Below are 22,073 nucleotides of genomic sequence, written 5' to 3' on the forward strand. Positions count from 1 at the left end.
GGACTGAGAGATAAAGGCCCCTTCACTAATAAAGATGTGATATGTATAGGTGGACTGAGAGATAAAGGCCCCTTCACTAATAAAGATGTGATATGTATAGGTGGTCTGAGAGATAAAGGCCCCTTCACTAATAAAGATGTGATATGTATAGGTGGACTGAGAGATAAAGGCAATGTCCCTTCTCTAATGTAGCAAGGTAAAACTACGCTTCTGGATATTTTGTTAAAATGATGATGTACACACTCACAAAAATATTGTTACCTGTTAAAACAATATGGGGCTGTTTGGCAAAGAGTTTTCCAGATTACACAGGTTCATATTACACAGGGTGGTATAGAGTGTGCCCTTGTTAAAGGTCCACTTTACACAGGTTTCTAGATTACAGACATTCTACGCTATACAAGGCAGAACACACAGCTAATGGGTCATAGTTGAATTCTCTAATTTTCATTTCTATTTCCATCTTGCAATTATTGTTTTGTCTAACAATCATATCTTTATATCATATTTTTTATCACGGAGACTATACCTGTCTGTTGTAGATAGTCCAGACTTTTCTCGTCCACAGGGAAGAACCCGATGGTGGCCCCATACTCGGGACACATGTTGGAGATCGTAGCACGGTCAGCGATGGACAGATGCTCCACACCGGGCCCGAAAAACTCCACAAACTTTCCAACAACCCCAATCTGTCTCAGGTTCTAAAATAATAATCCAACTCTTTATGTGAATAACACATTCCTGTAATTTGGAATGAGAGTCATGCCAGTCAGTATAACAGGAACACACCGTCTGATGGTGACAACAAGCAAAGTTAGGACTGGGAAACAAATCAGGTAGACAGACATGTGGACATGCCGTTTAAAGAGAATCTCCGGAATTTCAACAGGACAAATAAAATAAGGAGGAGAAACACAGGAATAAATGTGGGACTAACATTAACACATGAATGTAACATTTAAATATACAGGGTCAGTATAAGGTGGCCTTACCTTTGTGATGGTCAGTACAACATCAGTCGAGGTGACCAGAGGGTTGACGACCCCGGTCAGTCTGTATCCGACCACCTGTGGTAGGACCATACTGATGGCTTGTCCTAACATAACCGCTTCAGCCTCTATCCCTCCTACACCTGTAACGACAGACTGACCACTCAGTTTGTATACAATTACCCGTCACAGACCTCTACCCCTGTAACGACACACTGACCACTCAGTTTATATACAATTACCCGTCACAGACCTCTACACTTGAACAACAGACTGACCACTCAGTTTATATACAATTACCCGTCACAGACCTCTACACCTGTAACGACACACTGACCACTCAGTTTGTATACAATTACCCGTCACAGACCTCTACACCTTAGTCTGTTACAGATTTCTACATCTTAGTTTGATTACGGTAACCACTAAAACTTATAACAAATTTTATCAAGGATCATAATTCATAAGTCATTTTTGTATCTCCAAAATTTTCAAAAAGAGGAAAAAATAGTGACAAATCACTCACAGCCTCACTTGGCTTGACAAGATAAATACTCTTCTACTTCGGTTTTTCTGCTAGCAACTGCCAAAAGTTATCTCTACAGCTATGCTTGATATTGTTTTATTTACATGACAATTATTTTGAGACCTCGTAACTAGGACACTGAGGGTTCAAACAATAATTTGTTTTAAACTTCCAAACAAATATATCAAGTATTCGTAGGAACCTACCCCAGCCGACTATACCGAGCCCGTTGATCATCGTGGTGTGAGAATCGGTACCCACCAGACTGTCTGGGTAGAGAATATTGTCAGAATCAAACACCACTTTAGCCAAATATTCCAGGTTCACCTGGTGGACAATTCCTGAACCAGGGGGGACAATCACCATATTTTCTAAGGCCTTGGCTCCCCACTGAAAAAGACATGAAGTACTGTCAAATCAATACAAATTCATCATCTGTTAAATTTTCAAAAATACTTTTGATTAAAAATAACCCGTGAATAAATCAAAATCAACAATGACTTCAAAATAAACAAAAATGTCACCAGATTAGCAAAACAATGAAACATACCATTTAGTACATTTCTGGTTCAGTTAAACAAAGGAATATATGAAAAGACTTCATAAAAAGATTTCTCATATGAATACCGTGTTATGCAGTGTCATAAAGCCATCACATAAATGATGTTTATGTAACGTGTGTAGTATCACTCCATGTACATTGTTTCTGTCACCTTACCTTGAGGAAGACAAAGCGCTCCACGTTTCTTTCAAATTCCAGCTCTTGATTTTTTTCTAATGCGTCAACACTAAAACATAAAACAGCAATCTTACAAAATCATCATCAATAAATTTTACTTGTGATTTGTTTAAATACAGAGAAAACTTGAGTTTACCGACATCTGACTTAACTGACATCTGAGTCTACCGACACCTGATTTTACCAACATATTATCTGTCATTATTTTAGGGCACAAAAACATTTTTGTTTTTGTCTTTAAATCAGCACTTTTACTAACACTGTCAAATCCAGCCAAATGATATCTATTAATTCACCTTAGAAAAAAACTGAGTTGAAAATGTGTATACCTTGTATTGGTTAACAAAGCTCTAATCAGTCACATTACCAAATTCTGACTGCCGATTGGACAATATTACTGTTACAGTAGAATTAATCCTGTAATGTGTTACTCAGTTTTCTATGGCCATCATTATGTTCGTACAGTCTGTGTGTGATTTAATGATACTGCACTAAATCAACAGTATTATAAACTCAGGACAAGGTACAAATAAACTTATCACAGTAACACATATACTGTACTAGAGAGGATAATGGTGAGGAGAAAGGCAGGAGGTCAAAGGTCAGAGGTCTAGGTCAAGGGTCACACCTGGTCAAGTTTTTAGGGGAAGGGAATTCTGGACAAACACAAGTCATCAGAGAACACCATAATGAGAGGACTAACTAAATGAGATTTTAAAGTTAACTTGTACAAAATGTACAGGTTTGGACAACTGCCAAAAATTGTAAAAGTGAATCCGAAACTTTTTTATCTTCAAATTATTTCTGACAAAACAGCGCAATTAAGGTATCTACAAAATTAATCTGACGTAAAAAGGCACACCAGAATTGAAAGCCTTAACTCCAATGGTTGTTGGGATCTGACTTCTGAACAGTGTTAGTTCCCGGGCCCAGCTCGACAACAGTTATACACAGTCAAGGGGAGGTCACTGTATACCAGCTGTGTTTCATATGAAAATCTAAAGTGATTTTTTTTCGTGTTTTGATTAATACCAGTTGGTTAAATTATGGTTGTCTTTTGCTATGCAGCTTAATTTGCTTTCACCCTGATTAATGTAGTTAAAATACTTCAATATTTTTGACATCTCAGATATGAAGTTCTCTGATGTTACAACCAACAGGCTGTAGATGATAAAACACGACAAACATTAAAGTTGTTGTTAAACTGAAACAATTCCTCCACCACAAGACAAAACAATTCCTCCACCACGAGACAAAACTATTCCTCCACCATGAGACAAAAGTATTCCTCTATCACAAGACAAAACTATTCCTTTATCACGAGACAAAACAATTCCTCTGTCACTAGACAAAGCTATTCTTCTATCACGAGACAAAACTATTCCTCCCCCACGAGATAAAACTATTCCTCTACCACGAGACAAAACTATTCCTCTATCACGAGACAAAACTATTCCTTTATCACGAGACAAAACAATTCCTCTGTCACTAGACAAAGCTATTCTTCTATCACGAGACAAAACTATTCCTCCCCCACGAGACAAAACTATTCCTTTATCCAAGACAAAGCTATTCCTCTATCACGAGACAAAAATATTCCTCCCCCACGAGACAAAACTATTCCTCTACCACGAGACAAAACTATTCCTCCCCCACGAGACAAAACTATTCCTTTATCCAAGACAAAGCTATTCCTCTATCACGAGACAAAAATATTCCTCCCCCACGAGACAAAACTATTCCTCTACCACGAGACAAAACTATTCCTCCCCCACGAGACAAAACAATTCCTCTATCCAAGACAAAGCTATTCCTCTATCACGAGACAAAACTATTCCTCTCCCACGAGACAAAACAATTCCTCTATCACGAGACAAAACTATTCCTCTATCACGAGACAAAACTATTCCTCCACCACGAGACAAAACTATTCCTCTATCCAAGACAAAACTATTCCTCCCCCACGAGACACAACTATTCCTCTACCACGAGACACAACTATTCCTCCACCACGAGACAAAACTATTCCTCTGTCACGAGACAAAACTATTCCCCTACCACGAGACAAAAAATATTCCTCTACCACAAGACAAAGCTATTCCTCTATCACGAGAAACTATTCCCCCACAACAAGACAAAGCTATTCCTCTATCACGAGACAAAGCTATTCCTCTATCACCAGACAAAGCTATTCCTCTACCACGAGACAAAACTATTCCTCTATCACGAAACAAAGCTATTCCTCTATCATGAGACAAAACTATTCCCCCACAACAAGACAAAACTATTCCCCCACAGCGAGGCAAAGCTATTCCTTTATCACGAGACAAAACTATTCCTCTATCAAGAGACAAAACTATTCCTCTATCACGAGACTAAACTATTCCTTTATCACGAGACAAAGCTATTCCTCTATCACGAGACAAAGCTATTCCCCCACAACGAGACAAAACTATTCCTCTGTCATGAGACAAAACAATTCCTCTGTCACGAGACAAAACTATTCCCCTACCACAAGACAAAAAATATTCCTCTATCACAAGACAAAACTATTCCTCTGTCACGAGACAAAACTATTCCTCTATCACAAGACAAAGCTATTCCTCAATCATGAGACAAAGCTATTCCTCTATCACGAGACAAAACTATTCCCCCACAACAAGACAAAGCTATTACTCTATCACGAGACAAAACTATTCCTCTATCACGAGACAAAACTATTCCCCCACAACAAGACAAAGCTATTACTCTATCACGAGACAAAACTATTCCTCTATCACGAGACAAAACTATTCCCCCACAACAAGACAAAGCTATTACTCTATCACGAGACAAAACTATTCCTCTATCACGAGACAAAACTATTCCCCCACAACAAGACAAAGCTATTACTCTATCACGAGACAAAACTATTCCTCTATCACGAGACAAAACTATTCCCCCACAACAAGACAAAGCTATTACTCTATCACGAGACAAAACTATTCCCCCACAACGGGGCAAAGCTATTCCTTTATCACGAGACAAAGCTATTCCTCTATCACGAGACAAAGCTATTCCTCTATCACGAGACAAAGCTATTCCTCTACCACGAGACAAAGCTATTCCTCTACCACGAGACAAAGCTATTCCTCTATCACGAGACAAAACTATTCCTCTATCACGAGACAAAACTATTCCCCCACAACAAGACAAAGCTATTCCTCTATCACGAGACAAAACTATTCCTCTATCACGAGACAAAACTATTCCCCCACAACAAGACAAAGCTATTCCTCTATCACGAGACAAAGCTATTCCTCTATCACGAGACAAAGCTATTCCTCTACCACGAGACAAAGCTATTCCTCTACCACGAGACAAAGCTATTCCTCTATCACGAGACAAAACTATTCCTCTATCACGAGACAAAACTATTCCCCCACAACAAGACAAAGCTATTCCTCTATCACGAGACAAAGCTATTCCTCTATCACGAGACAAAGCTATTCCTCTATCACGAGACAAAGCTATTCCTCTACCACGAGACAAAGCTATTCCTCTACCACGAGACAAAGCTATTCCTCTATCACGAGACAAAACTATTCCTCTACCACGAGACAAAACTATTCCCCCACAACAAGACAAAGCTATTCCTCTGTCACGAGACAAAACTATTCCTCTATCACAAGACAAAACTATTCCTCTATCACAAGACAAAACTATTCCTCTATCACAAGACAAAACTATTCCTCCACCACAAGACAAAACTATTCCTCCACCACGAGACAAAACTATTCCTCTATCACAAGACAAAACTATTCCTCTATCACGAGACAAAGCTATTCCTCTGTCACGAGGCAAAGCTATTCCTCTATCACGAGACAAAACTATTCCTCTATCACAAGACAAAACTATTCCTCCACCACGAGACAAAGCTATTCCTCTACCACGAGACAAAGCTATTCCTCTATCACGAGACAAAGCTATTCCTCTATCACGAGACAAAACTATTCCTCCACCACAAGACAAAGCTATTCCTCTATCACGAGACAAAGCTATTCCTCTATCACGAGACAAAGCTATTCCTCTACCACGAGACAAAGCTATTCCTCTATCACGAGACAAAGCTATTCCTCTACCACGAGACAAAACTATTCCCCCACAACAAGACAAAGCTATTCCTCTGTCACGAGACAAAACTATTCCTCTATCACAAGACAAAACTATTCCTCTATCACAAGACAAAACTATTCCTCTATCACAAGACAAAACTATTCCTCCACCACAAGACAAAACTATTCCTCCACCACGAGACAAAACTATTCCTCCACCACGAGACAAAACTATTCCTCTATCACAAGACAAAACTATTCCTCTATCACGAGACAAAGCTATTCCTCTGTCACGAGGCAAAGCTATTCCTCTATCACGAGACAAAACTATTCCTCTATCACAAGACAAAACTATTCCTCCACCACGAGACAAAGCTATTCCTCTACCACGAGACAAAGCTATTCCTCTATCACGAGACAAAGCTATTCCTCTATCACGAGACAAAGCTATTCCTCTACCACGAGACAAAGCTATTCCTCTATCACGAGACAAAGCTGCTGAATTGTGTGAGAGATGTTGGAGTCAAAACTTTACCATAGATATCTATGTGATGAAAGTCTGTCTACATTATCAGCATTTTGAAATGTCTATCATTTTCATTTGCAAGTGTTGCTTGAATTTGAAATGAAAATGCACATTTAAAGTTCAAATCAGAAAATAAGGATGTGCAAAAAAGAATTATTTCAAGCACTGCAAGTTTATTTATAGAATTGCAAGCTATTTATAGCACAGCAAGTTTTTATAGCACTGCTATTAAAGCTTCATGCCCTTTAGAGGTAGAGTAAATTACAGCTATGGTACTAACCCTGCCCTCTGTTGTCCAGGACAAGTATAGGTCTGTCTTTTAAGTAGAGAACACTGCGAGCAAGAGGCTGTACCTGACCTTTGACCTCCGCCAGGGTTGGGAGAATTCAACAGACTACAAGAGAAACCAGACTGAAGGTTATATTCAATGAGACCAGAGGAAAATAAGAAAAAATATTATCCTATGTTTTTGGTATAAAAACTGCTAAAAATTTAAATAAAAACAAAAATTTATTTATCAGAAATCAGGTACATGTATATAACAATAATGTTTCGCTTATTTACATGAAAGTTTTAAAAAATGTGTCATCCCATATAGATGTAAAGCAATAAACAGCTTTTTCAAGGCTGTGTCTCCGTCTTTTCGAGAACATTTTGGATTACCATAGTAACAAGTTTGGGAAAATCCTGCCAAGAAACAAAATGATCTGTTACAGAGATTGTGGAATCCATGAAAATATCACATGGAAACAGTAAACTGTTTTTTTATGAGTTATCCCCGATTGGATTGAGGAGCCAAGGAAATGTTATCAGAGAATTTCAGGGCACTCTATGTTGAAGGAGCATGAAAATAATCCTTTGGAAAGGGAACCAGTTAAATGTTTCAGTCCCATGATGAAAAAAACTTAAAGATCAGTTGGAAATATATGGTTACGATTTTTTATAGAACATCAAGCAGAATCACTTTCCATTAATTCCCTGACCTACAAATCTACAGGTTGTGTTGACTTTATTATTAGTGATATAGTATGTAAGACTAGCAGGGAAATCTACAGTGAACAAGGCATCACAAGTGATACAAATCCCCTCGCATTCACACATTGTGTGCCATATATGAGGAAATGAATAGAAAATCCAATGATGTAACAGTAACTGCTCTAGCGACTGCATCTGTTGAAGGTATTGTCATGGTAAACAATTTTATCAAATCTGTTGAGGAATGTGGATGACAAAGTTTTTCTAAAAATAGTAACAGTGACCTTGAACTTTCACACTGTAACCCAAAGCGCAAATTGTTCAAGGCATTGATTGTCATACCAAACACTTGTATCAAGTTTCATGAAATACTGTTGAGGAATGCAGTCGCTAGAGTGATGACAAAGTGTGTGTTTTTTTTTTAAAGTAACAGTGACCTTGACCTTAAACGTAGAAATCTGAAACACGAACTTGTTCAAGGCAATGCAATTTGCCATACCAAACACTTGTATGAAGTTTAATGAAATCATGGCAATCTTTGTGCTGACGATGCAACCAATGTCACTACCAACGATCGTGACACCACAGATGCTGACAGAGTGATCTGCATGTCATCTTCGCTACAGCATGCACCTCTAAAACCTTCACCATCATCTAAGGGGACAGAATTACATTTGTCTCTCACATATCATGTAGTGACAGTGTTCAGTGACTGAAGGAGTCTGATGAAGAATTAAGTGGATGGACAGATGGATGAATAAAAAGATATATCACTTTATGCACCCAATTACAGTATCCTACCACGCTGCCTAAAACGCACATAAATAGCAAGATTTGTGAATGTAAATGAAATAATAAGGAAATTAAGATCCGGAAATCTTCAGTGTCAAATTCAGCAAAGCGTCATAATTCTGTATAAAGTATTGTGATTAAGCAGCCCAAGTTCTGTATGTGAAATTTCTCCGCCTTCCCAGGATACAAAAGTACAGGAAGTTTGATCAACAAGGGCGGAACAGGTTAGGCTTTGAACATTTGTATCACAAACAAGGCTTTGAACATTTGTATCACAACAAGGCTTAGAACATTTGTATCACAAACAAGGCTTTGAACATTTATATCACAAACAAGGCTTTGAACATTTGTATCACAAACAAGGCTTTGAACATTTGAACACAAACAATGCACAGGATCTCATGTACACAGTGACCTAGTTACAGCAAACTAAACACCCTTTTTGATAATATTATAATTTCACCAAGACATCTCAGACGGATTCAAAATGTATGACGTGGACAATTTATGTAATGAATCAAAGATGTACTAAAACAACCAGAGTACAAACCATGGAACTAGGACTGTTTATCAGAAAGGGAGACAACCAATAAATGCTAATTAACATTGATGACATGTGTAGCCTGAATACAAACCATGGAACTAGGACTGTTACAATTTGTCTTGTTTATCAGAAAGGGAGACAACCAATAAATGATAATTAACATCGATGACATGTGTAGCCTTCAGCTCTTATATTAACTAAGGACAATACCATAACTCTTTCAAAAAGAAGAAAATACAGAATCTGCCTGAACAAATAACCAAACTATATTTGGAAAATATTGTGACCAGGTTTCTAGGAAAATTACAATCGCATGCGCATGTCCTGTAAGGGTGTTGTTAGTCACAATATAAAGTAATCCAGGCTTTCAATCACGGTTCCATATACAAGTTTTATTTCATATACTGGTCTTTATTGGTAGATTTACATTCAGCTATCCAATAGGTTGTCGGACGGTGTTCAAAACATCAATTTCAAATGAAAGTCCAGAATTTACAAAAATAAACAAAATCTGGACATCCTAAATACACAAACTTAATGTTGCTTCAAATGCTCCTACGTTTGTGTTAGTGTGTACCTGTGTGTGTGTACCTGTGTGGGTGTACCTGTGTATGTGTACCTGTGTGGGTGTACCTGTGTGGGTGTACCTGTGTGTGTGTACTTGTGTGTGTGTACCTGTGTGGGTGTACCTGTGTGTGTACCTGTGTGTGTACCTGTGTGTGTGTACCTGTGTGTGTGTACCTGTGTGTGTACCTGTGTGTGTTCCTGTGTGGGTGTACCTGTGTGTGTGTACCTGTGTGTGTGTACCTGTGTGTGTGTACCTGTGTGGGTGTACCTGTGTTGGTGTACCTGTGTGGGTGTACCTGTGTGGGTGTACCTGTGTTGGTGTACCTGTGTGTATATACCTGTTGTCACTGCTGCTGTCTTTACAAATTTCTCTGCCTAGATAAACATCTCTGCCTAGATAAACATCTTTGCCTAGCATCTCTGCCTAGATAAACATCTCTGCCGAGATAATCATCTCTGCCTAGATATCATCCCTGCCTAGATAAACATCTCTGCCTAGATAAACATCCCTGCCTAGATAAACATCCTTGCCTAGATAATCATCTCTGCCTAGATAAACATCCCTGCCTAGATAAACATCTCTGCCTAGATAAACATCCCTGCCTAGATAACCATCTCTGCCTAGATAAACATTTGAAAGTTGTTAAGGACTAGGTACTTACTTTTCTGCTTTTATGCCAGAAATGGTCTCTTGCCCCGCGCAAACTAGTCATGCAGCAGAATGTGTATATGATTTTAAATAAGCTATAATAACTATGTGCCATTAGGTAAGATGTGAGAACCCACCTTCGGGCAACATCCACTTGGATTGAATGGTCAATGACAAGGTCGACTGGACACACAGGGTTGATTTTGTTGGGGTCACCGTCGAGTCGCTTGACAGCGTCACGCATCGCTGCGAAGTCCACTATAGCTGGTACGCCTCTGTAAGTAATAAACAGTTTGTCAATAAGAATTAAGAGGAAAAATCCCTACAACAGTACGTTGCGACGTACATGTCTGGTAAAAATTACTACCGGTCCAGCAATCAATATTGTAATTCTAGACCAAATGTCTGGCATATGTTTTCTACCTTAGAGTCATCTTGAGTCAAGTCACTTAAGCGTTTTAAATGCCTCTGTAATGTTCAGTGCAGTCAAGCGCTGTGGTAACCTGTATTGACATTGATGGAGTGAAGAATAATGCTTCGTGAGTGGGGAAAAACCCGGCAAACCACTGCCAAAACCAAACCCAGGTAATGTTTTCATTCAATTATCTTACACATCGAACAATTTTTGTAAGTTCATTTTTCATTTTCTTCGGACTAGTAAGTATTTCAAATAATCTGACTAAAATGTCCTGTAAAAGTTGTTTAGGTCCGGCAAGCTTGGGATAGTTACCTGACTGAATGTCCGGTAAGCTTGGGATAGTTACCTGACTGAATGTCTGGTAAGCTTGGGATAGTTACCTGACCGAATGTCTGGTAAGCTTGGGATAGTTACCTGACCGAATGTCCGGTAAACTTGGGATAGTTACCTGACCGAATGTCCGGTAAGCTTGGGATAGTTACCTGACCGAATGTCCGGTAAGCTTGGGATAGTTACCTGACCGAATGTTCGGTTAGAAAATGTGTATTTCGCATGGACTGCTACAAGCTTTTTCTACTCTTAAATGTTTCAAACAATTTGATTCCTGTTCTTTATTTAAGGCCACAGCCTAGCACTTTGTATCTCACATCTAACACCTGTAATCTATGTTTGAGTTATTTCAGTCTAGGCATTATCTAATGGTTCTACTAGGGGTGTAAACATATTTGTTACATGTATTACATATTGAAATAGAGAATAATACATGGTGATGGAAATATAACTATATAAAATATATTGAAATGAATCTTGATTTAGGGAACTATAACTGTTTATCAGGAATTATCCTCAAATAAAGGGTATTTTTAGGGGGAGAAATTCCCCTTTATGTAATCACTAGCATGACAGCCCTAATAGTTCACATTTCTTTTCTTTGGGCGAATTGAAATAAATTAATAACGACTTGCACTAATAATAACCTGTCAGTGGTACTTTAATTAGCAGGCAATATTTCCAGCTCTTCATCCCAGATCTAGCTCTGATCTCTCAATCCCAGATCTAGTTCTGATCTCAACATCCCAGACCTAGTTCTGATCTCTCCATTCCAGATATAGTTCTGATCCCAACATCCTAGATCTAGCTCTGATATCTCCATCCCAGATCTTGTTCTGATCTCAACATCCCAGATCTAGCTCTGATCTCTCCATCCCAGATCTAGCTCTGATCTCTCCATCCTCGATCTAGCTCTGATCTCAACATCCCAGATCTAGCTCTGATCTCTCCATCCACTATCTAGCTCTGATCTCAACATCCCAGATCTAGTTCTGATCTCAACATCCCAGATCTAGCTCTGATCTCTCCATCCCAGATCTAGCTCTGATCTCTCCATCCTCGATCTAGCTTTGATCTCAACATCCCAGATCTAGCTCTGATATCTCCATCCAAGATCTAACTCTGATCTCTCCATCCCCGATCTAGCTCTGATCTCTTCATCCCAGATCTAGCTCTGATCTCTCCATCCCAGATCTAGCTTTGATCTCTCCATCCAAGATCTAGCTCTGATCTCTCCATCCCAGATGTAGCTCTGATCTCTCCATCCCAGATCTCAAGGATCACTGAACTCCAGTCATTTATTTTATCATCAATTAGTTGTCGGTAAAATTAAACCCCACATTATGGAAAACTGAACCATATATCATACTTTCTTCAGGCTTTTCAGATACTTCAATGGGCCGGTTCCAATAAGTTTTATTTCAAATTTTCTCAAGTATGAAGGAAGATATATGTGAAATCCTGCAGAATGACCTTGCAAAGTTCAAAGTTTGACCATGACCTGTTAGAAGATTTATGTGACATCCTCAACGTGACCTTGGGTTGGTTGAAGTTTGACACTCAGAACAGTTTGGCATTGATCAAGACGACTTTATGTTAAGTCCTGCAGTATGACCCTGGCAGGTTTAAATTTAACCTTGACCTTGAATACTAATGTTTAGCATGACTTGTGAGGTTCGAACTTTGACCTTGACCAAGAAGACTTCATCTTAAGATAGTCATTTATTAGAAACACAGCTGACCTTGACCTAGAAAACTTACGTGAAATCCTGCAGTATCACCCTGGAGGGTTTGAAGGGTATTTCCACATTCTTTCCCTGATTTTTCTCCCAGTTAAGGATATTGTCCACGTCTCCTTTTTTGACCTGGAAACCGTCACAGTTACGGATGGCCGATTCCAGCAACACTCGTATAGAAAATGGCAGCTTGTCTTCAATAAAATAATTTGTTAAAATTTAGATTAGTCATACCCTAAAATCTTTGACACAGATTTAAGATTTGTTTTACTCTTATTTTGTTTTTTTAGCAGAGATTACCAGGATAACGCCAATTTTCGAAACTGGCCCATTTTCAAGGTCATCATATTTTAAAAGACATTTAAATTTAGACATATTGTCAAGGCCTTCTTGCCTTCAAAGCCTCTTAAACATTATAAGCCATTATCACTCATCATTAGAAGCAGTAGTTATTAAAATTGCCACCACTATCACCTCAACCATTTGAAATGCTCTTTCACTACACCAAACAGGCCTAGGGTTCAACACTAACACTAAAGACCTTTGGTACAAGACCAGTGGACTTCAGTGAACTACCTGACCTAAATTAAATGGTCCTTTGGAAAAAAATTGTTAAAACAATATTATCTGTTTTAGTAAATAATCTACTCTATTAGTCCGTTGGACTACCAAGTAAAAACAGTTAGTGTCTAACCCTGCCAAATGCAAATATATGCACATATTACATTGTATTTCAATTCTACTGTTAAGTTTACTTCTCTTTAAATCTCTCGCATCTATTAAATTATTTTTCTGTTTTAGGAAACTTCATTACATATTACATAACAAAAGGATCGCAAGCCCTGTTAAAGAATGAAATGTACTGACCTGTGCCGCTACATCAGTATACCATAGACCTACCATAGCGAATGTCATTAATGGCAGTAAGGGTGACTGACTTACCATAGCGACTGTCGTTGAGGGCAGTAAGGTTGACTGACTTACCATAGCGACTGTCGTTAAGGGCAGTAAGGGTGACTGACTTACCATAGCGACTGTCGTTGAGGGCTGAAAGGTTGACTGACTTACCATAGCGACTGTCGTTGAGGGCAGAAAGGTTGAAGAAGGAAAAATCCTTGCCTTCTATAGAAATGTTCTCTCTGAGCTGACTGTAGCCTGCCGACAGAAATCATATTTATAGTGATGGATATCATTTACAATTTGTACACCCTTTTTTCCATTTAGTCTTCCTTTTACTCCTGGACTATGATTTTGTATGTGTGCAAAGGGCCTGTATCGCTCACCGGAATATTTAAGTAGTCATTGCAAAATATTCTCATTAAATATTATCCTGTAATACAAATATTTCACTCACAAACTTTGTCGGCTCTATCTGTTGAAACTACCGGCCAAATATTATTATATGATTCTATGCTTTTTTTTTTCAGAACCTTATAAGGAGATCTACAGTATTTTGTCAGGCACCATCCCAGGAAGCTACCATCTAAATATTATAAAACTATGCTCTATGATTATTCAGAAGAAGCTGTTGCTTGACATATTTGACCACTGTGACCTTGTAAGTAGGTCAAAGTCATTTTCTTTTTTACACTTTGTCGGACTCTATCCCAGGAAGCCACCAGCCAAATATGAAGATTCTATACATCTCAATTCTTCAATTTGAAGGGTATTTCCACATTCTTTCCCTGATTTTTCTGATCTTTCAAATTGTGACCTTGAAAGTAAGTCAAGGTTATTTTCATTTTCAAACTTTGTTGGGCTCTATTCCAGGAAGCTATCAGCCAGATATGAATATTCAATATCTTTCAGTTTTTAAGTCGCTTGAAGTGTTCATCATATTTGACCCCTGAGACCTTGAAAGTAGGTCAAAGTCATTTTCATTCTCAAACTTTGTCACCTCTATCCCAGGAAGCTTTCAGCCAAATATCATGACTCTAGGCCTGTTAGTTCTCCAGGAGAAGTTGTTTAAAAGAAAAGTTGACGGACGACGGACGGACAACAGACACCGCACCATGACATTAGCTCACTTGCCCTTCAGGCAGGTGAGCTAATAATGTTACATAAGAGTGTTGATCGTTCAGGCCCTGATGAAGAGTCAAGCCTAAACGCTCGACTCTAGATAATTATCTTATTACATCACCTTTCAGAACTTGATGATAGACAAAGTGTTCAACTTGGGTATTTCAAGACTTTTGCTACAATAAAATGCAGATCACATAGAAAAGCCTTGATGAAATGTAATACTGGTAATAACATAATACATTTTAAGCAATTTTTGCCTGTTCCACCAGAAAAATAAAATACGAGGAAAACAGCAAGCCATGCAATGGCCATGGCCAGCCAATGGTCAAAACTACTAATGAATATGTAAAGCATTCAAATATATTGAAGGGTACGGAAAGGCCGGGTATCGACCCTTAAGGAGACGAAAAGTGAGGTGTCAAACTTAAAATGGCATGAACTTTCATAAAATCGTTCGTTTACATTGTATTATGTCAACAGAAAGGCACTACTCATGAGTACAATTGCATATATTTGTTGAATATTTTATAATTATGATGCTAGAAACAAGCTTTACCCAGATGTCATTCTGAGAAGTTTCATACATTTATATTATGGGTACAGGTAGAGCCCCCTTCAACTCGAGGCAGACACCTAGGTTGCACGGAAATCTTGTTTTGGAGAATAGATAACAATGTATCAAGAATATTACGCTCTTCTTTCACGTGTCCACTAAATTATAAAACGTATCTTAAAAGTGACATGTAGCTTGATCTTGTTTTAAAACGAAATAATGCAAGCTAGCAATAGTCGGGCACGTCTGGGGAATTCACATCTGGACCCCTCAATCTACATACACATGCCAAATATTCCTGAGGGCAGCCTCGGTTCAGATATGCGCCTGTCGTTTTCTTCTGGTTAAACGGTTTTAATCTGATTGAACCAGATACATGAAAAGGGCCCTGTAATCGCAAGAGTGGAAAATATCACTGGACACTGATTTCATTATCTAGGCACTAAGTGTGACTGTAATGTCACTAAGTGTGACTGTAGTGTCAGACTCGTCCCTCGACATGAAAGGCGACGACTTTGTTCATATCGTATAAAACGCAGGTGAATATATATTTTTTTAGTTAACAATGCATAATCGCCAGTCACAAATGAATAAGTGACGCGTAAAAGTCTATATTAAGTCTTTCAGAATGAGGGTCGACTCGACTTCTGATGGCCTTTCGATTCTTGAGGTCGATTCGACCATATATTGTACTTTGACCTAACACGTATCTTGCTTCATCGACAAGCATAGGTATTTCAATCACAAATCAAAATGAACAGCAAAGACAGTCGTCGTGTATAACAATAACAACATCAATGAGCATTTGAAACATTTTTACAAAGTTTTAACACAATAAACAAAGACAATAACACAGTATTTCCGCAAGTGTATCAATAACAAACCTTGTTCCGCCATTTTGATCTGTGGACCTGTCACGTGTGCCTAAAAATCAATAAAGAGGAATTAAATAATGCTTTGCGGCCATTTCATATCATTTTAAAAATAGTTTGATTGGTGCACACTACAGTTTATGAATGGAAATTGATTATTAATTTCTAGCTGTCGCGTAATAGTAATTTACTGCGGGGCATTTTTTTAAAATTCCGAAGAAAGTAAACTTCCGGTTCACCGGTGGTTGAAAGGTCAACACATCGGCTGAAAGTCGATAGACACGGTGTGCGGTTATGTTGTAGTCCTATTGAGACAGGCTGTGTTCATCTGTTGAAACATCGACACCCGAAGATATTTTTTTGTAAGTATAACAAAATTCTATTTAATTTTAAGCCATTTTGTTGGACGAGCAGCTATCCCATCAGCTGATTCCGAGACTTTGACAAGTTGTCATTGGACTATTCCATTTTCGTAACCTCCAATAGGACGACATTCTCAGCTACTAATTCCGATCAATTGTGTGAACACGTGTAGATCACTTAATACAGGTTAGGGTTAAGCCCCCACCACCCTGCACTTTAAGGATTAAGTGGTAAACTGCATTATTTGCTTCTATGAATTAGGGACCATAGTTTTGAGTGTTTTTATATATCTCGTTAACATTATTGTACTCCGGCAGGCTCAAGAACAAGAGTATTTCAGTGGTAACTAGATGGAAGACTCAAGAACAAGGTCTTGCCATGGAGGAGAAATGTGTCACTATACAATAATCTTTGTTTAAAGTCGTGTAAGTGTACGTACAACGGTAAAACATTAGTTCTAAAGCTATCGATTCGATTTCTCCATTCAGCTCACTCGGAATAGCTCTGGATGAATAATCTTAGTTCGCATTCAGGCATCCCCGTTGAAACAGGTGGCGCAGAAATATTCTTCAATGAACAATCAAGTTTTGTGACAAATAAATGTCTATATATCGAGTCACTTCATGAAGCATGATAATATGTCCTTCTCTCACACATCCACTAAATCATATAACAAGTTAACATATTCTAAAATATTTGAATCAACCTTGCTTTATATAGATATAGTGCCACTAACACTATTCAGCATTTTAGTTTAGGTGCATCTGGACCCTTCGATATGCATGTGCAGAATATTCTTGAGGTCAGCCTCGGTTCAGATCTGCACCTGTCGTTTTCTTTTCAGGATCAACTGGATACACAAAAAGGACAATAGAGGCACTTGAAAAAAGTGACATAGTTACTGATAACTTACTGAAAACTTAAATCAAATCAGGTTTATCTTTAACTTGACAAACTAAAGAAATATGTCTTTCACTGTCAACCAGCCTAGATTTTAATGCCTAAACCTACTGTGTAGTTGTTTTCTTATGCAATAAAAGTAAACAAGAACTGTTCATTTGTGATATTAACCCAATCACCCTTAAAGTCACATTTGAACCTTACCAAATCAATGACTGGGCGAGTCCAGTTTAAAATTGTAGGGGTGAATGAGTTAATGCTATCCCATACGATAAACCTGCTTGGAGTTGGTAAACATTTTTGGGCGTGATTTCATTGGTCAATTTTTTACTTATGACGTCACATAACAATGCTTCGCGACGTCATCTTCCATTGTGACGTCATGACTCACTGCAAGCATTCCCCCCTCCCCCATCGGAAGCCGACATAGTGTATTTTCAAAAGAAACATATGGCTTTCCATATAGAATCTGAATGTTATTGGAGAAAAAGAACCCCAAACTCGTGATGGTAGGTTATCATGTTTATCTAAGTCTCTTTATTTAATTTTCAAATTGTAAAAGACACTCGGTAAACCTCGTGTCTATATACAATTTGAAAATTAACTAACTTGAGTTAGTTAATCATGATAACCAACCATCACTCGTACAGGAACCTTATCTCTGTACAAACTTTGTAAAAATAGTTAACTATTATTAAATGGTTTGCCTTCTTACCTACATAATTATATAATTACAACTGTTATGATAAGAACTTCTAACCTTTAATGTTTTCCTTTTTTTCAGAAAGAATCAATATGACTGAATGATTGGAAGCCAGAGAAATCTAGGCCTGTGGATTCCACTTAGTTGTGCGCAACAGACATTTACTTTGAGATCTTGGAGTTTACAAAATAAATAAATAGTGTATTAAGTGTTAAAGGCCAATTCATAAACAAAGTGCATATCATATCACATTATGTTGACTTGACAAACATTTCTGATGGCTGAAAGTAAAAACAAAATACACGGATGTACTTTGACAAATAGGATTGCACTGATTTGTTTCTAGAAGATATTTCAGACCAAAAAATAACTTCTTTTTTTTTGAAAGAGGCTGATTATGAGAAAACTATTGGCTAAGAAAAAGGCAATGTAACTTTTGTGTAAATACAGTCCGAGTCACTTGAACGAGGTGTTTCCACTTTAGAGGCTAGAGCTAGTGGCAGCCTTGACCATGTCTGAGGAGGAGGTGGTAGAACGGAAGTTGCGGATTGTCCAGCTGGACATGATGGACAAAAGGAAGTATTACCCAATGTCTCTGGGAAGTAGTCTCCTTGTCCGCTTCATCCAGTACCCCCTGACCTTAGTCAGAACGAGGCTACAGGTGCAACATGGGAAGGATGTGTACAAAGGAACATTTGATGCATTGGTCAAAATCCGCGCCACAGAAGGACTCAACGGACTTTATCGTGGGTTTGGCGTTCATAGTATACAGGCTGTTAACTCTCTAGTCTATATTAGTATCTATGAAAACATTAGACAAATAATGATGAACCAGGCCAACCTACAAACATTTGAATACAAAAGTTACCTGAGTAGTTTTGTGGGAGGTTTTTCCGCCAGTTTTGTTTCCCAGACCATCGCTGTGCCGACTGATATTGTATCACAGCATATGATGTTACTGGGGCAGAACAAACAACGAGCTGAACCAGTGCCTAACAAAGTTAAAGTAAAACTGGAGCGTTTACAAGGAATTCATATACAGGAGAAGGTAATATATTTATACATAAATCAACACCATTGATATATATGCTTAATCTGTAGTTATTTTTAGATTGCTTAGCCAGCATGTGGACTTGAGTTTCTATTTAGTTCATAGAATTAGGATTCCGTTGAAATTTTTGATGATAAATTATTGGTTACTAATCGTTGTAAAGAAATACATCTTGAAATCCATGCTGTGAATCTCTGGAAACCTTTGTAAATTAAAGTTACAACACGAACAGATGTTATCTAATTTTTCTAATGACTAAAAGTCGTCCATTGTTTCACCTCCCAAGGTTTTCCCTTGATGTCAAACATCACCTACTGTTGTGGATTTATATATGATTTTGACATCATCTTGACTGGTAACACCTACTGTTGTGTTGTAGGGGAAGAAGGTGGATGTGGTGAAAGCCATCGTGTCCGAGGTGTACCGAAAAGAGGGCGTCGGTGGTTTCTACCGCGGATACTTCATATCTCTATCCGTGTACGGTCTGGGCAGCTCCCTCTGGTGGCCTTTTTATGAATTTTATGCTAGTAAGTTTGGTTGAGAGAAAGAATTTCGCTCAAACTTCAAACAATAACAGTCCCATACAGAAGTGTGGTTTTAAGAATTTGTACTATATCTTATACATTGTGTGTTTTTTATTATCAGAGTGATCTCCCTTTAATAAGTATTCTCTGATAATTTAGGTTACCTGTTAAACCATGTCAATGCTTTCAAATGTGTGATTGTTTGATTAACAATGGTTAAATTGGGCTCAAACCTCATTGTTGGTTGGGGCTCAGATCTAAGGGTTTTTACTGGGGTCAGATATGAGAATTTACTGGGAATGAGATCTTGTATTAATAGGATAAAACAACATGTCTCAATTGGGCTCAAACCTCATTGTTGTCTGGGCTCAGGTCTTCCTAGGGCTCAGATATTAGAGTTTACTGGGGATCAGATCTTAGGGCTTACTGGGGCTCAGATATGAGAATTTACCGGGAATGATATCTTGGGGCTTACTTGGGCTTCAATCTCTTGTCTTAACATGGCTCAAGTGGACTCAAACCTCATTGTTGGCTGGGATAGGGCTAAGGGCTTATTACGTACAAGGGCTCAGATTTGAGAGTTTACTGGAACCTAAATATTGTGTCTCACTGGGGTTAAGCATCATGGTTAAATTGAATTCGGACCTCATGGTTTAGACCTTATGGCCGACTGTGATTCATACTTCATGGTTGCTTGGGATTCAGACCATATACAGCTTATTATGCTTGGACATCAAGACAGAGTTGACGTCATAAAACATTTTACCTTGTGTTACTTCTCACAGATAACCTGGTGCCCACCAGTCCACATTGGGTGCCACAGACGTTGGTCCATGGGATCTCGGCGTCGATGGCCGGGATTACCTCTGTCACAATAACCAACTCCATGGAATTGGTGCGCGTCCGAATGCAGGTAAATAGTTCAATGACAAGTAGGAACACATATCAAGATGTTATTTCCCTGTCCACCGCTGGAGGGTGGGGTTAGTTTACAATATGTCTGTTTTTTTATAAACTCTCAGTGTAGCCATTTCATCGTTTAAGTGTAGAACTTATGCCGTCTACTTCACTGTATCATTGTAGTTTGGACACTTTTAAAAGAAAAGAATATTATTTTACATTTGATGAAAAGTAAAGCATTTAAGGAAACAAATTGCTGTTGTTCTTCTATCTTAAAATACTTTTTGACTAAACATTGTAGGTAGGCCGTTCTGATTTCAAGGACACTGTTAAAAAAACGTGGAGAGAGGAAGGACTAGGAATCTTCACCAAGGGACTCACAGCGCGCATTATCAATGTTGTACCTTTTAGCTTCCTCATCATGACCTCCTATTCAACAATTAAACACCTCAGCCTCAAGGACGAGTACAAGGAGCAGGTGCACTGGTGACATCCTCCCCTGAAACAGCAGTAACCTCCCCTGACTGTGTAGATGACACAGCAGTAAACTCCCCTGACTGTGTAGATGACACATCAGTAACCTCCCCTGACTGTGTCGATGACACAGCTGTTACCTCCCCTGACTGTGTAGATAACACACCAGTAACCTCCCCTGACTGTGTAGAGGACACTGGTGACATCACTGGTTACCTCCCCTGTCCGTAGATGACACAGCAGTAACCTCCCCTGGCTGTAAATGACACAGCAGTAACCTCCCCTGACTGTAAATGACACAGCAGTAACCTCCCCTGACAGTGTAGATGACACAGCAGTTCCCTCCCCTGACTGTGTAGATAACACACCAGTAACCTCCCCTGACTGTGTAGAGGACACTGGTGACATCACTGGTTACCTCCCCTGAAACAGCAGTACCCTCCCCTGACTGTGTAGATGACACTAGTGACATCACTGGTTACCTCCCCTGTCCGTAGATGACACAGCAGTAACCTCCCCTGGCTGTAAATGACACAGCAGTAACCTCCCCTGACTGTAAAGGACACAGCAGTAACCTCCCCTGACTGTGTAGATGACACTGGTGACATCACTGGTTACCTCCCCTGACCGTAGATGACACAGCAGTAACCTCCCCTGACAGTGTAGATGACACAGCAGTAACCTCCCCTGACTTTGTAGATGACACAGCAGTAACCTCCCCTGACTGTGGATGACACAGCAGTAACCTCCCCTGACTGTGTAGATGACACTGGTGACATCACTGGTTACCTCCCCTGACTGTAGAAGACACAGCAGTTATCTCCCC

The 22,073-nt window shown here is 38.9% G+C and overlaps 2 protein-coding genes across 5 annotated transcripts in view; one reads left to right on the plus strand and one right to left on the minus strand.

Moving 5' to 3' along the window:
- The window catches only part of LOC110441759 (cytoplasmic aconitate hydratase-like), a 48,803-nt gene extending 32,427 nt beyond the window's left edge, over positions 1-16,376 (minus strand). For 3 of the 4 annotated variants that reach the window (XR_002461914.1, XR_002461915.1, XM_021485002.1), the window contains exons 1-9: positions 16,345-16,376; positions 13,954-14,040; positions 12,911-13,079; positions 10,539-10,676; positions 7,155-7,268; positions 2,234-2,303; positions 1,722-1,905; positions 993-1,132; positions 530-701 (exon numbers count right to left, since the gene is read on the minus strand). Coding sequence is in view for 2 of the 4 variants with exons in the window: in XM_021485002.1 (XP_021340677.1) it covers positions 530-701; positions 993-1,132; positions 1,722-1,905; positions 2,234-2,303; positions 7,155-7,268; positions 10,539-10,676; positions 12,911-13,079; positions 13,954-14,040; positions 16,345-16,357 (1,087 nt within the window). In the remaining 2 variants the exon portion in view is untranslated. The remainder of the gene's footprint in view (positions 1-529; positions 702-992; positions 1,133-1,721; positions 1,906-2,233; positions 2,304-7,154; positions 7,269-10,538; positions 10,677-12,910; positions 13,080-13,953; positions 14,041-16,344) is intronic. The other variant, XM_021485003.1, reaches the window with a different exon arrangement.
- A 201-nt stretch (positions 16,377-16,577) lies between these two features.
- LOC110441760 (solute carrier family 25 member 44-like) lies at positions 16,578-21,754 on the plus strand. Its single transcript, XM_021485004.1, has 6 exons — positions 16,578-16,694; positions 18,380-19,346; positions 19,729-19,876; positions 20,659-20,786; positions 21,075-21,264; positions 21,654-21,754. The coding sequence occupies exons 2-5, from the start codon at positions 18,810-18,812 to the stop codon at positions 21,261-21,263; spliced, it is 1,002 nt and encodes a 333-aa protein (XP_021340679.1). The 5' UTR covers positions 16,578-16,694; positions 18,380-18,809; the 3' UTR covers position 21,264; positions 21,654-21,754.
- The last annotated feature ends 319 nt before the right edge of the window (positions 21,755-22,073 follow it).

The sequence above is a fragment of the Mizuhopecten yessoensis genome, unplaced genomic scaffold (assembly GCF_002113885.1).
Source record: "Mizuhopecten yessoensis strain PY_sf001 unplaced genomic scaffold, ASM211388v2 scaffold716121, whole genome shotgun sequence".
In the NCBI taxonomy this organism is placed as follows: Eukaryota; Metazoa; Mollusca; class Bivalvia; order Pectinida; family Pectinidae; genus Mizuhopecten; species Mizuhopecten yessoensis.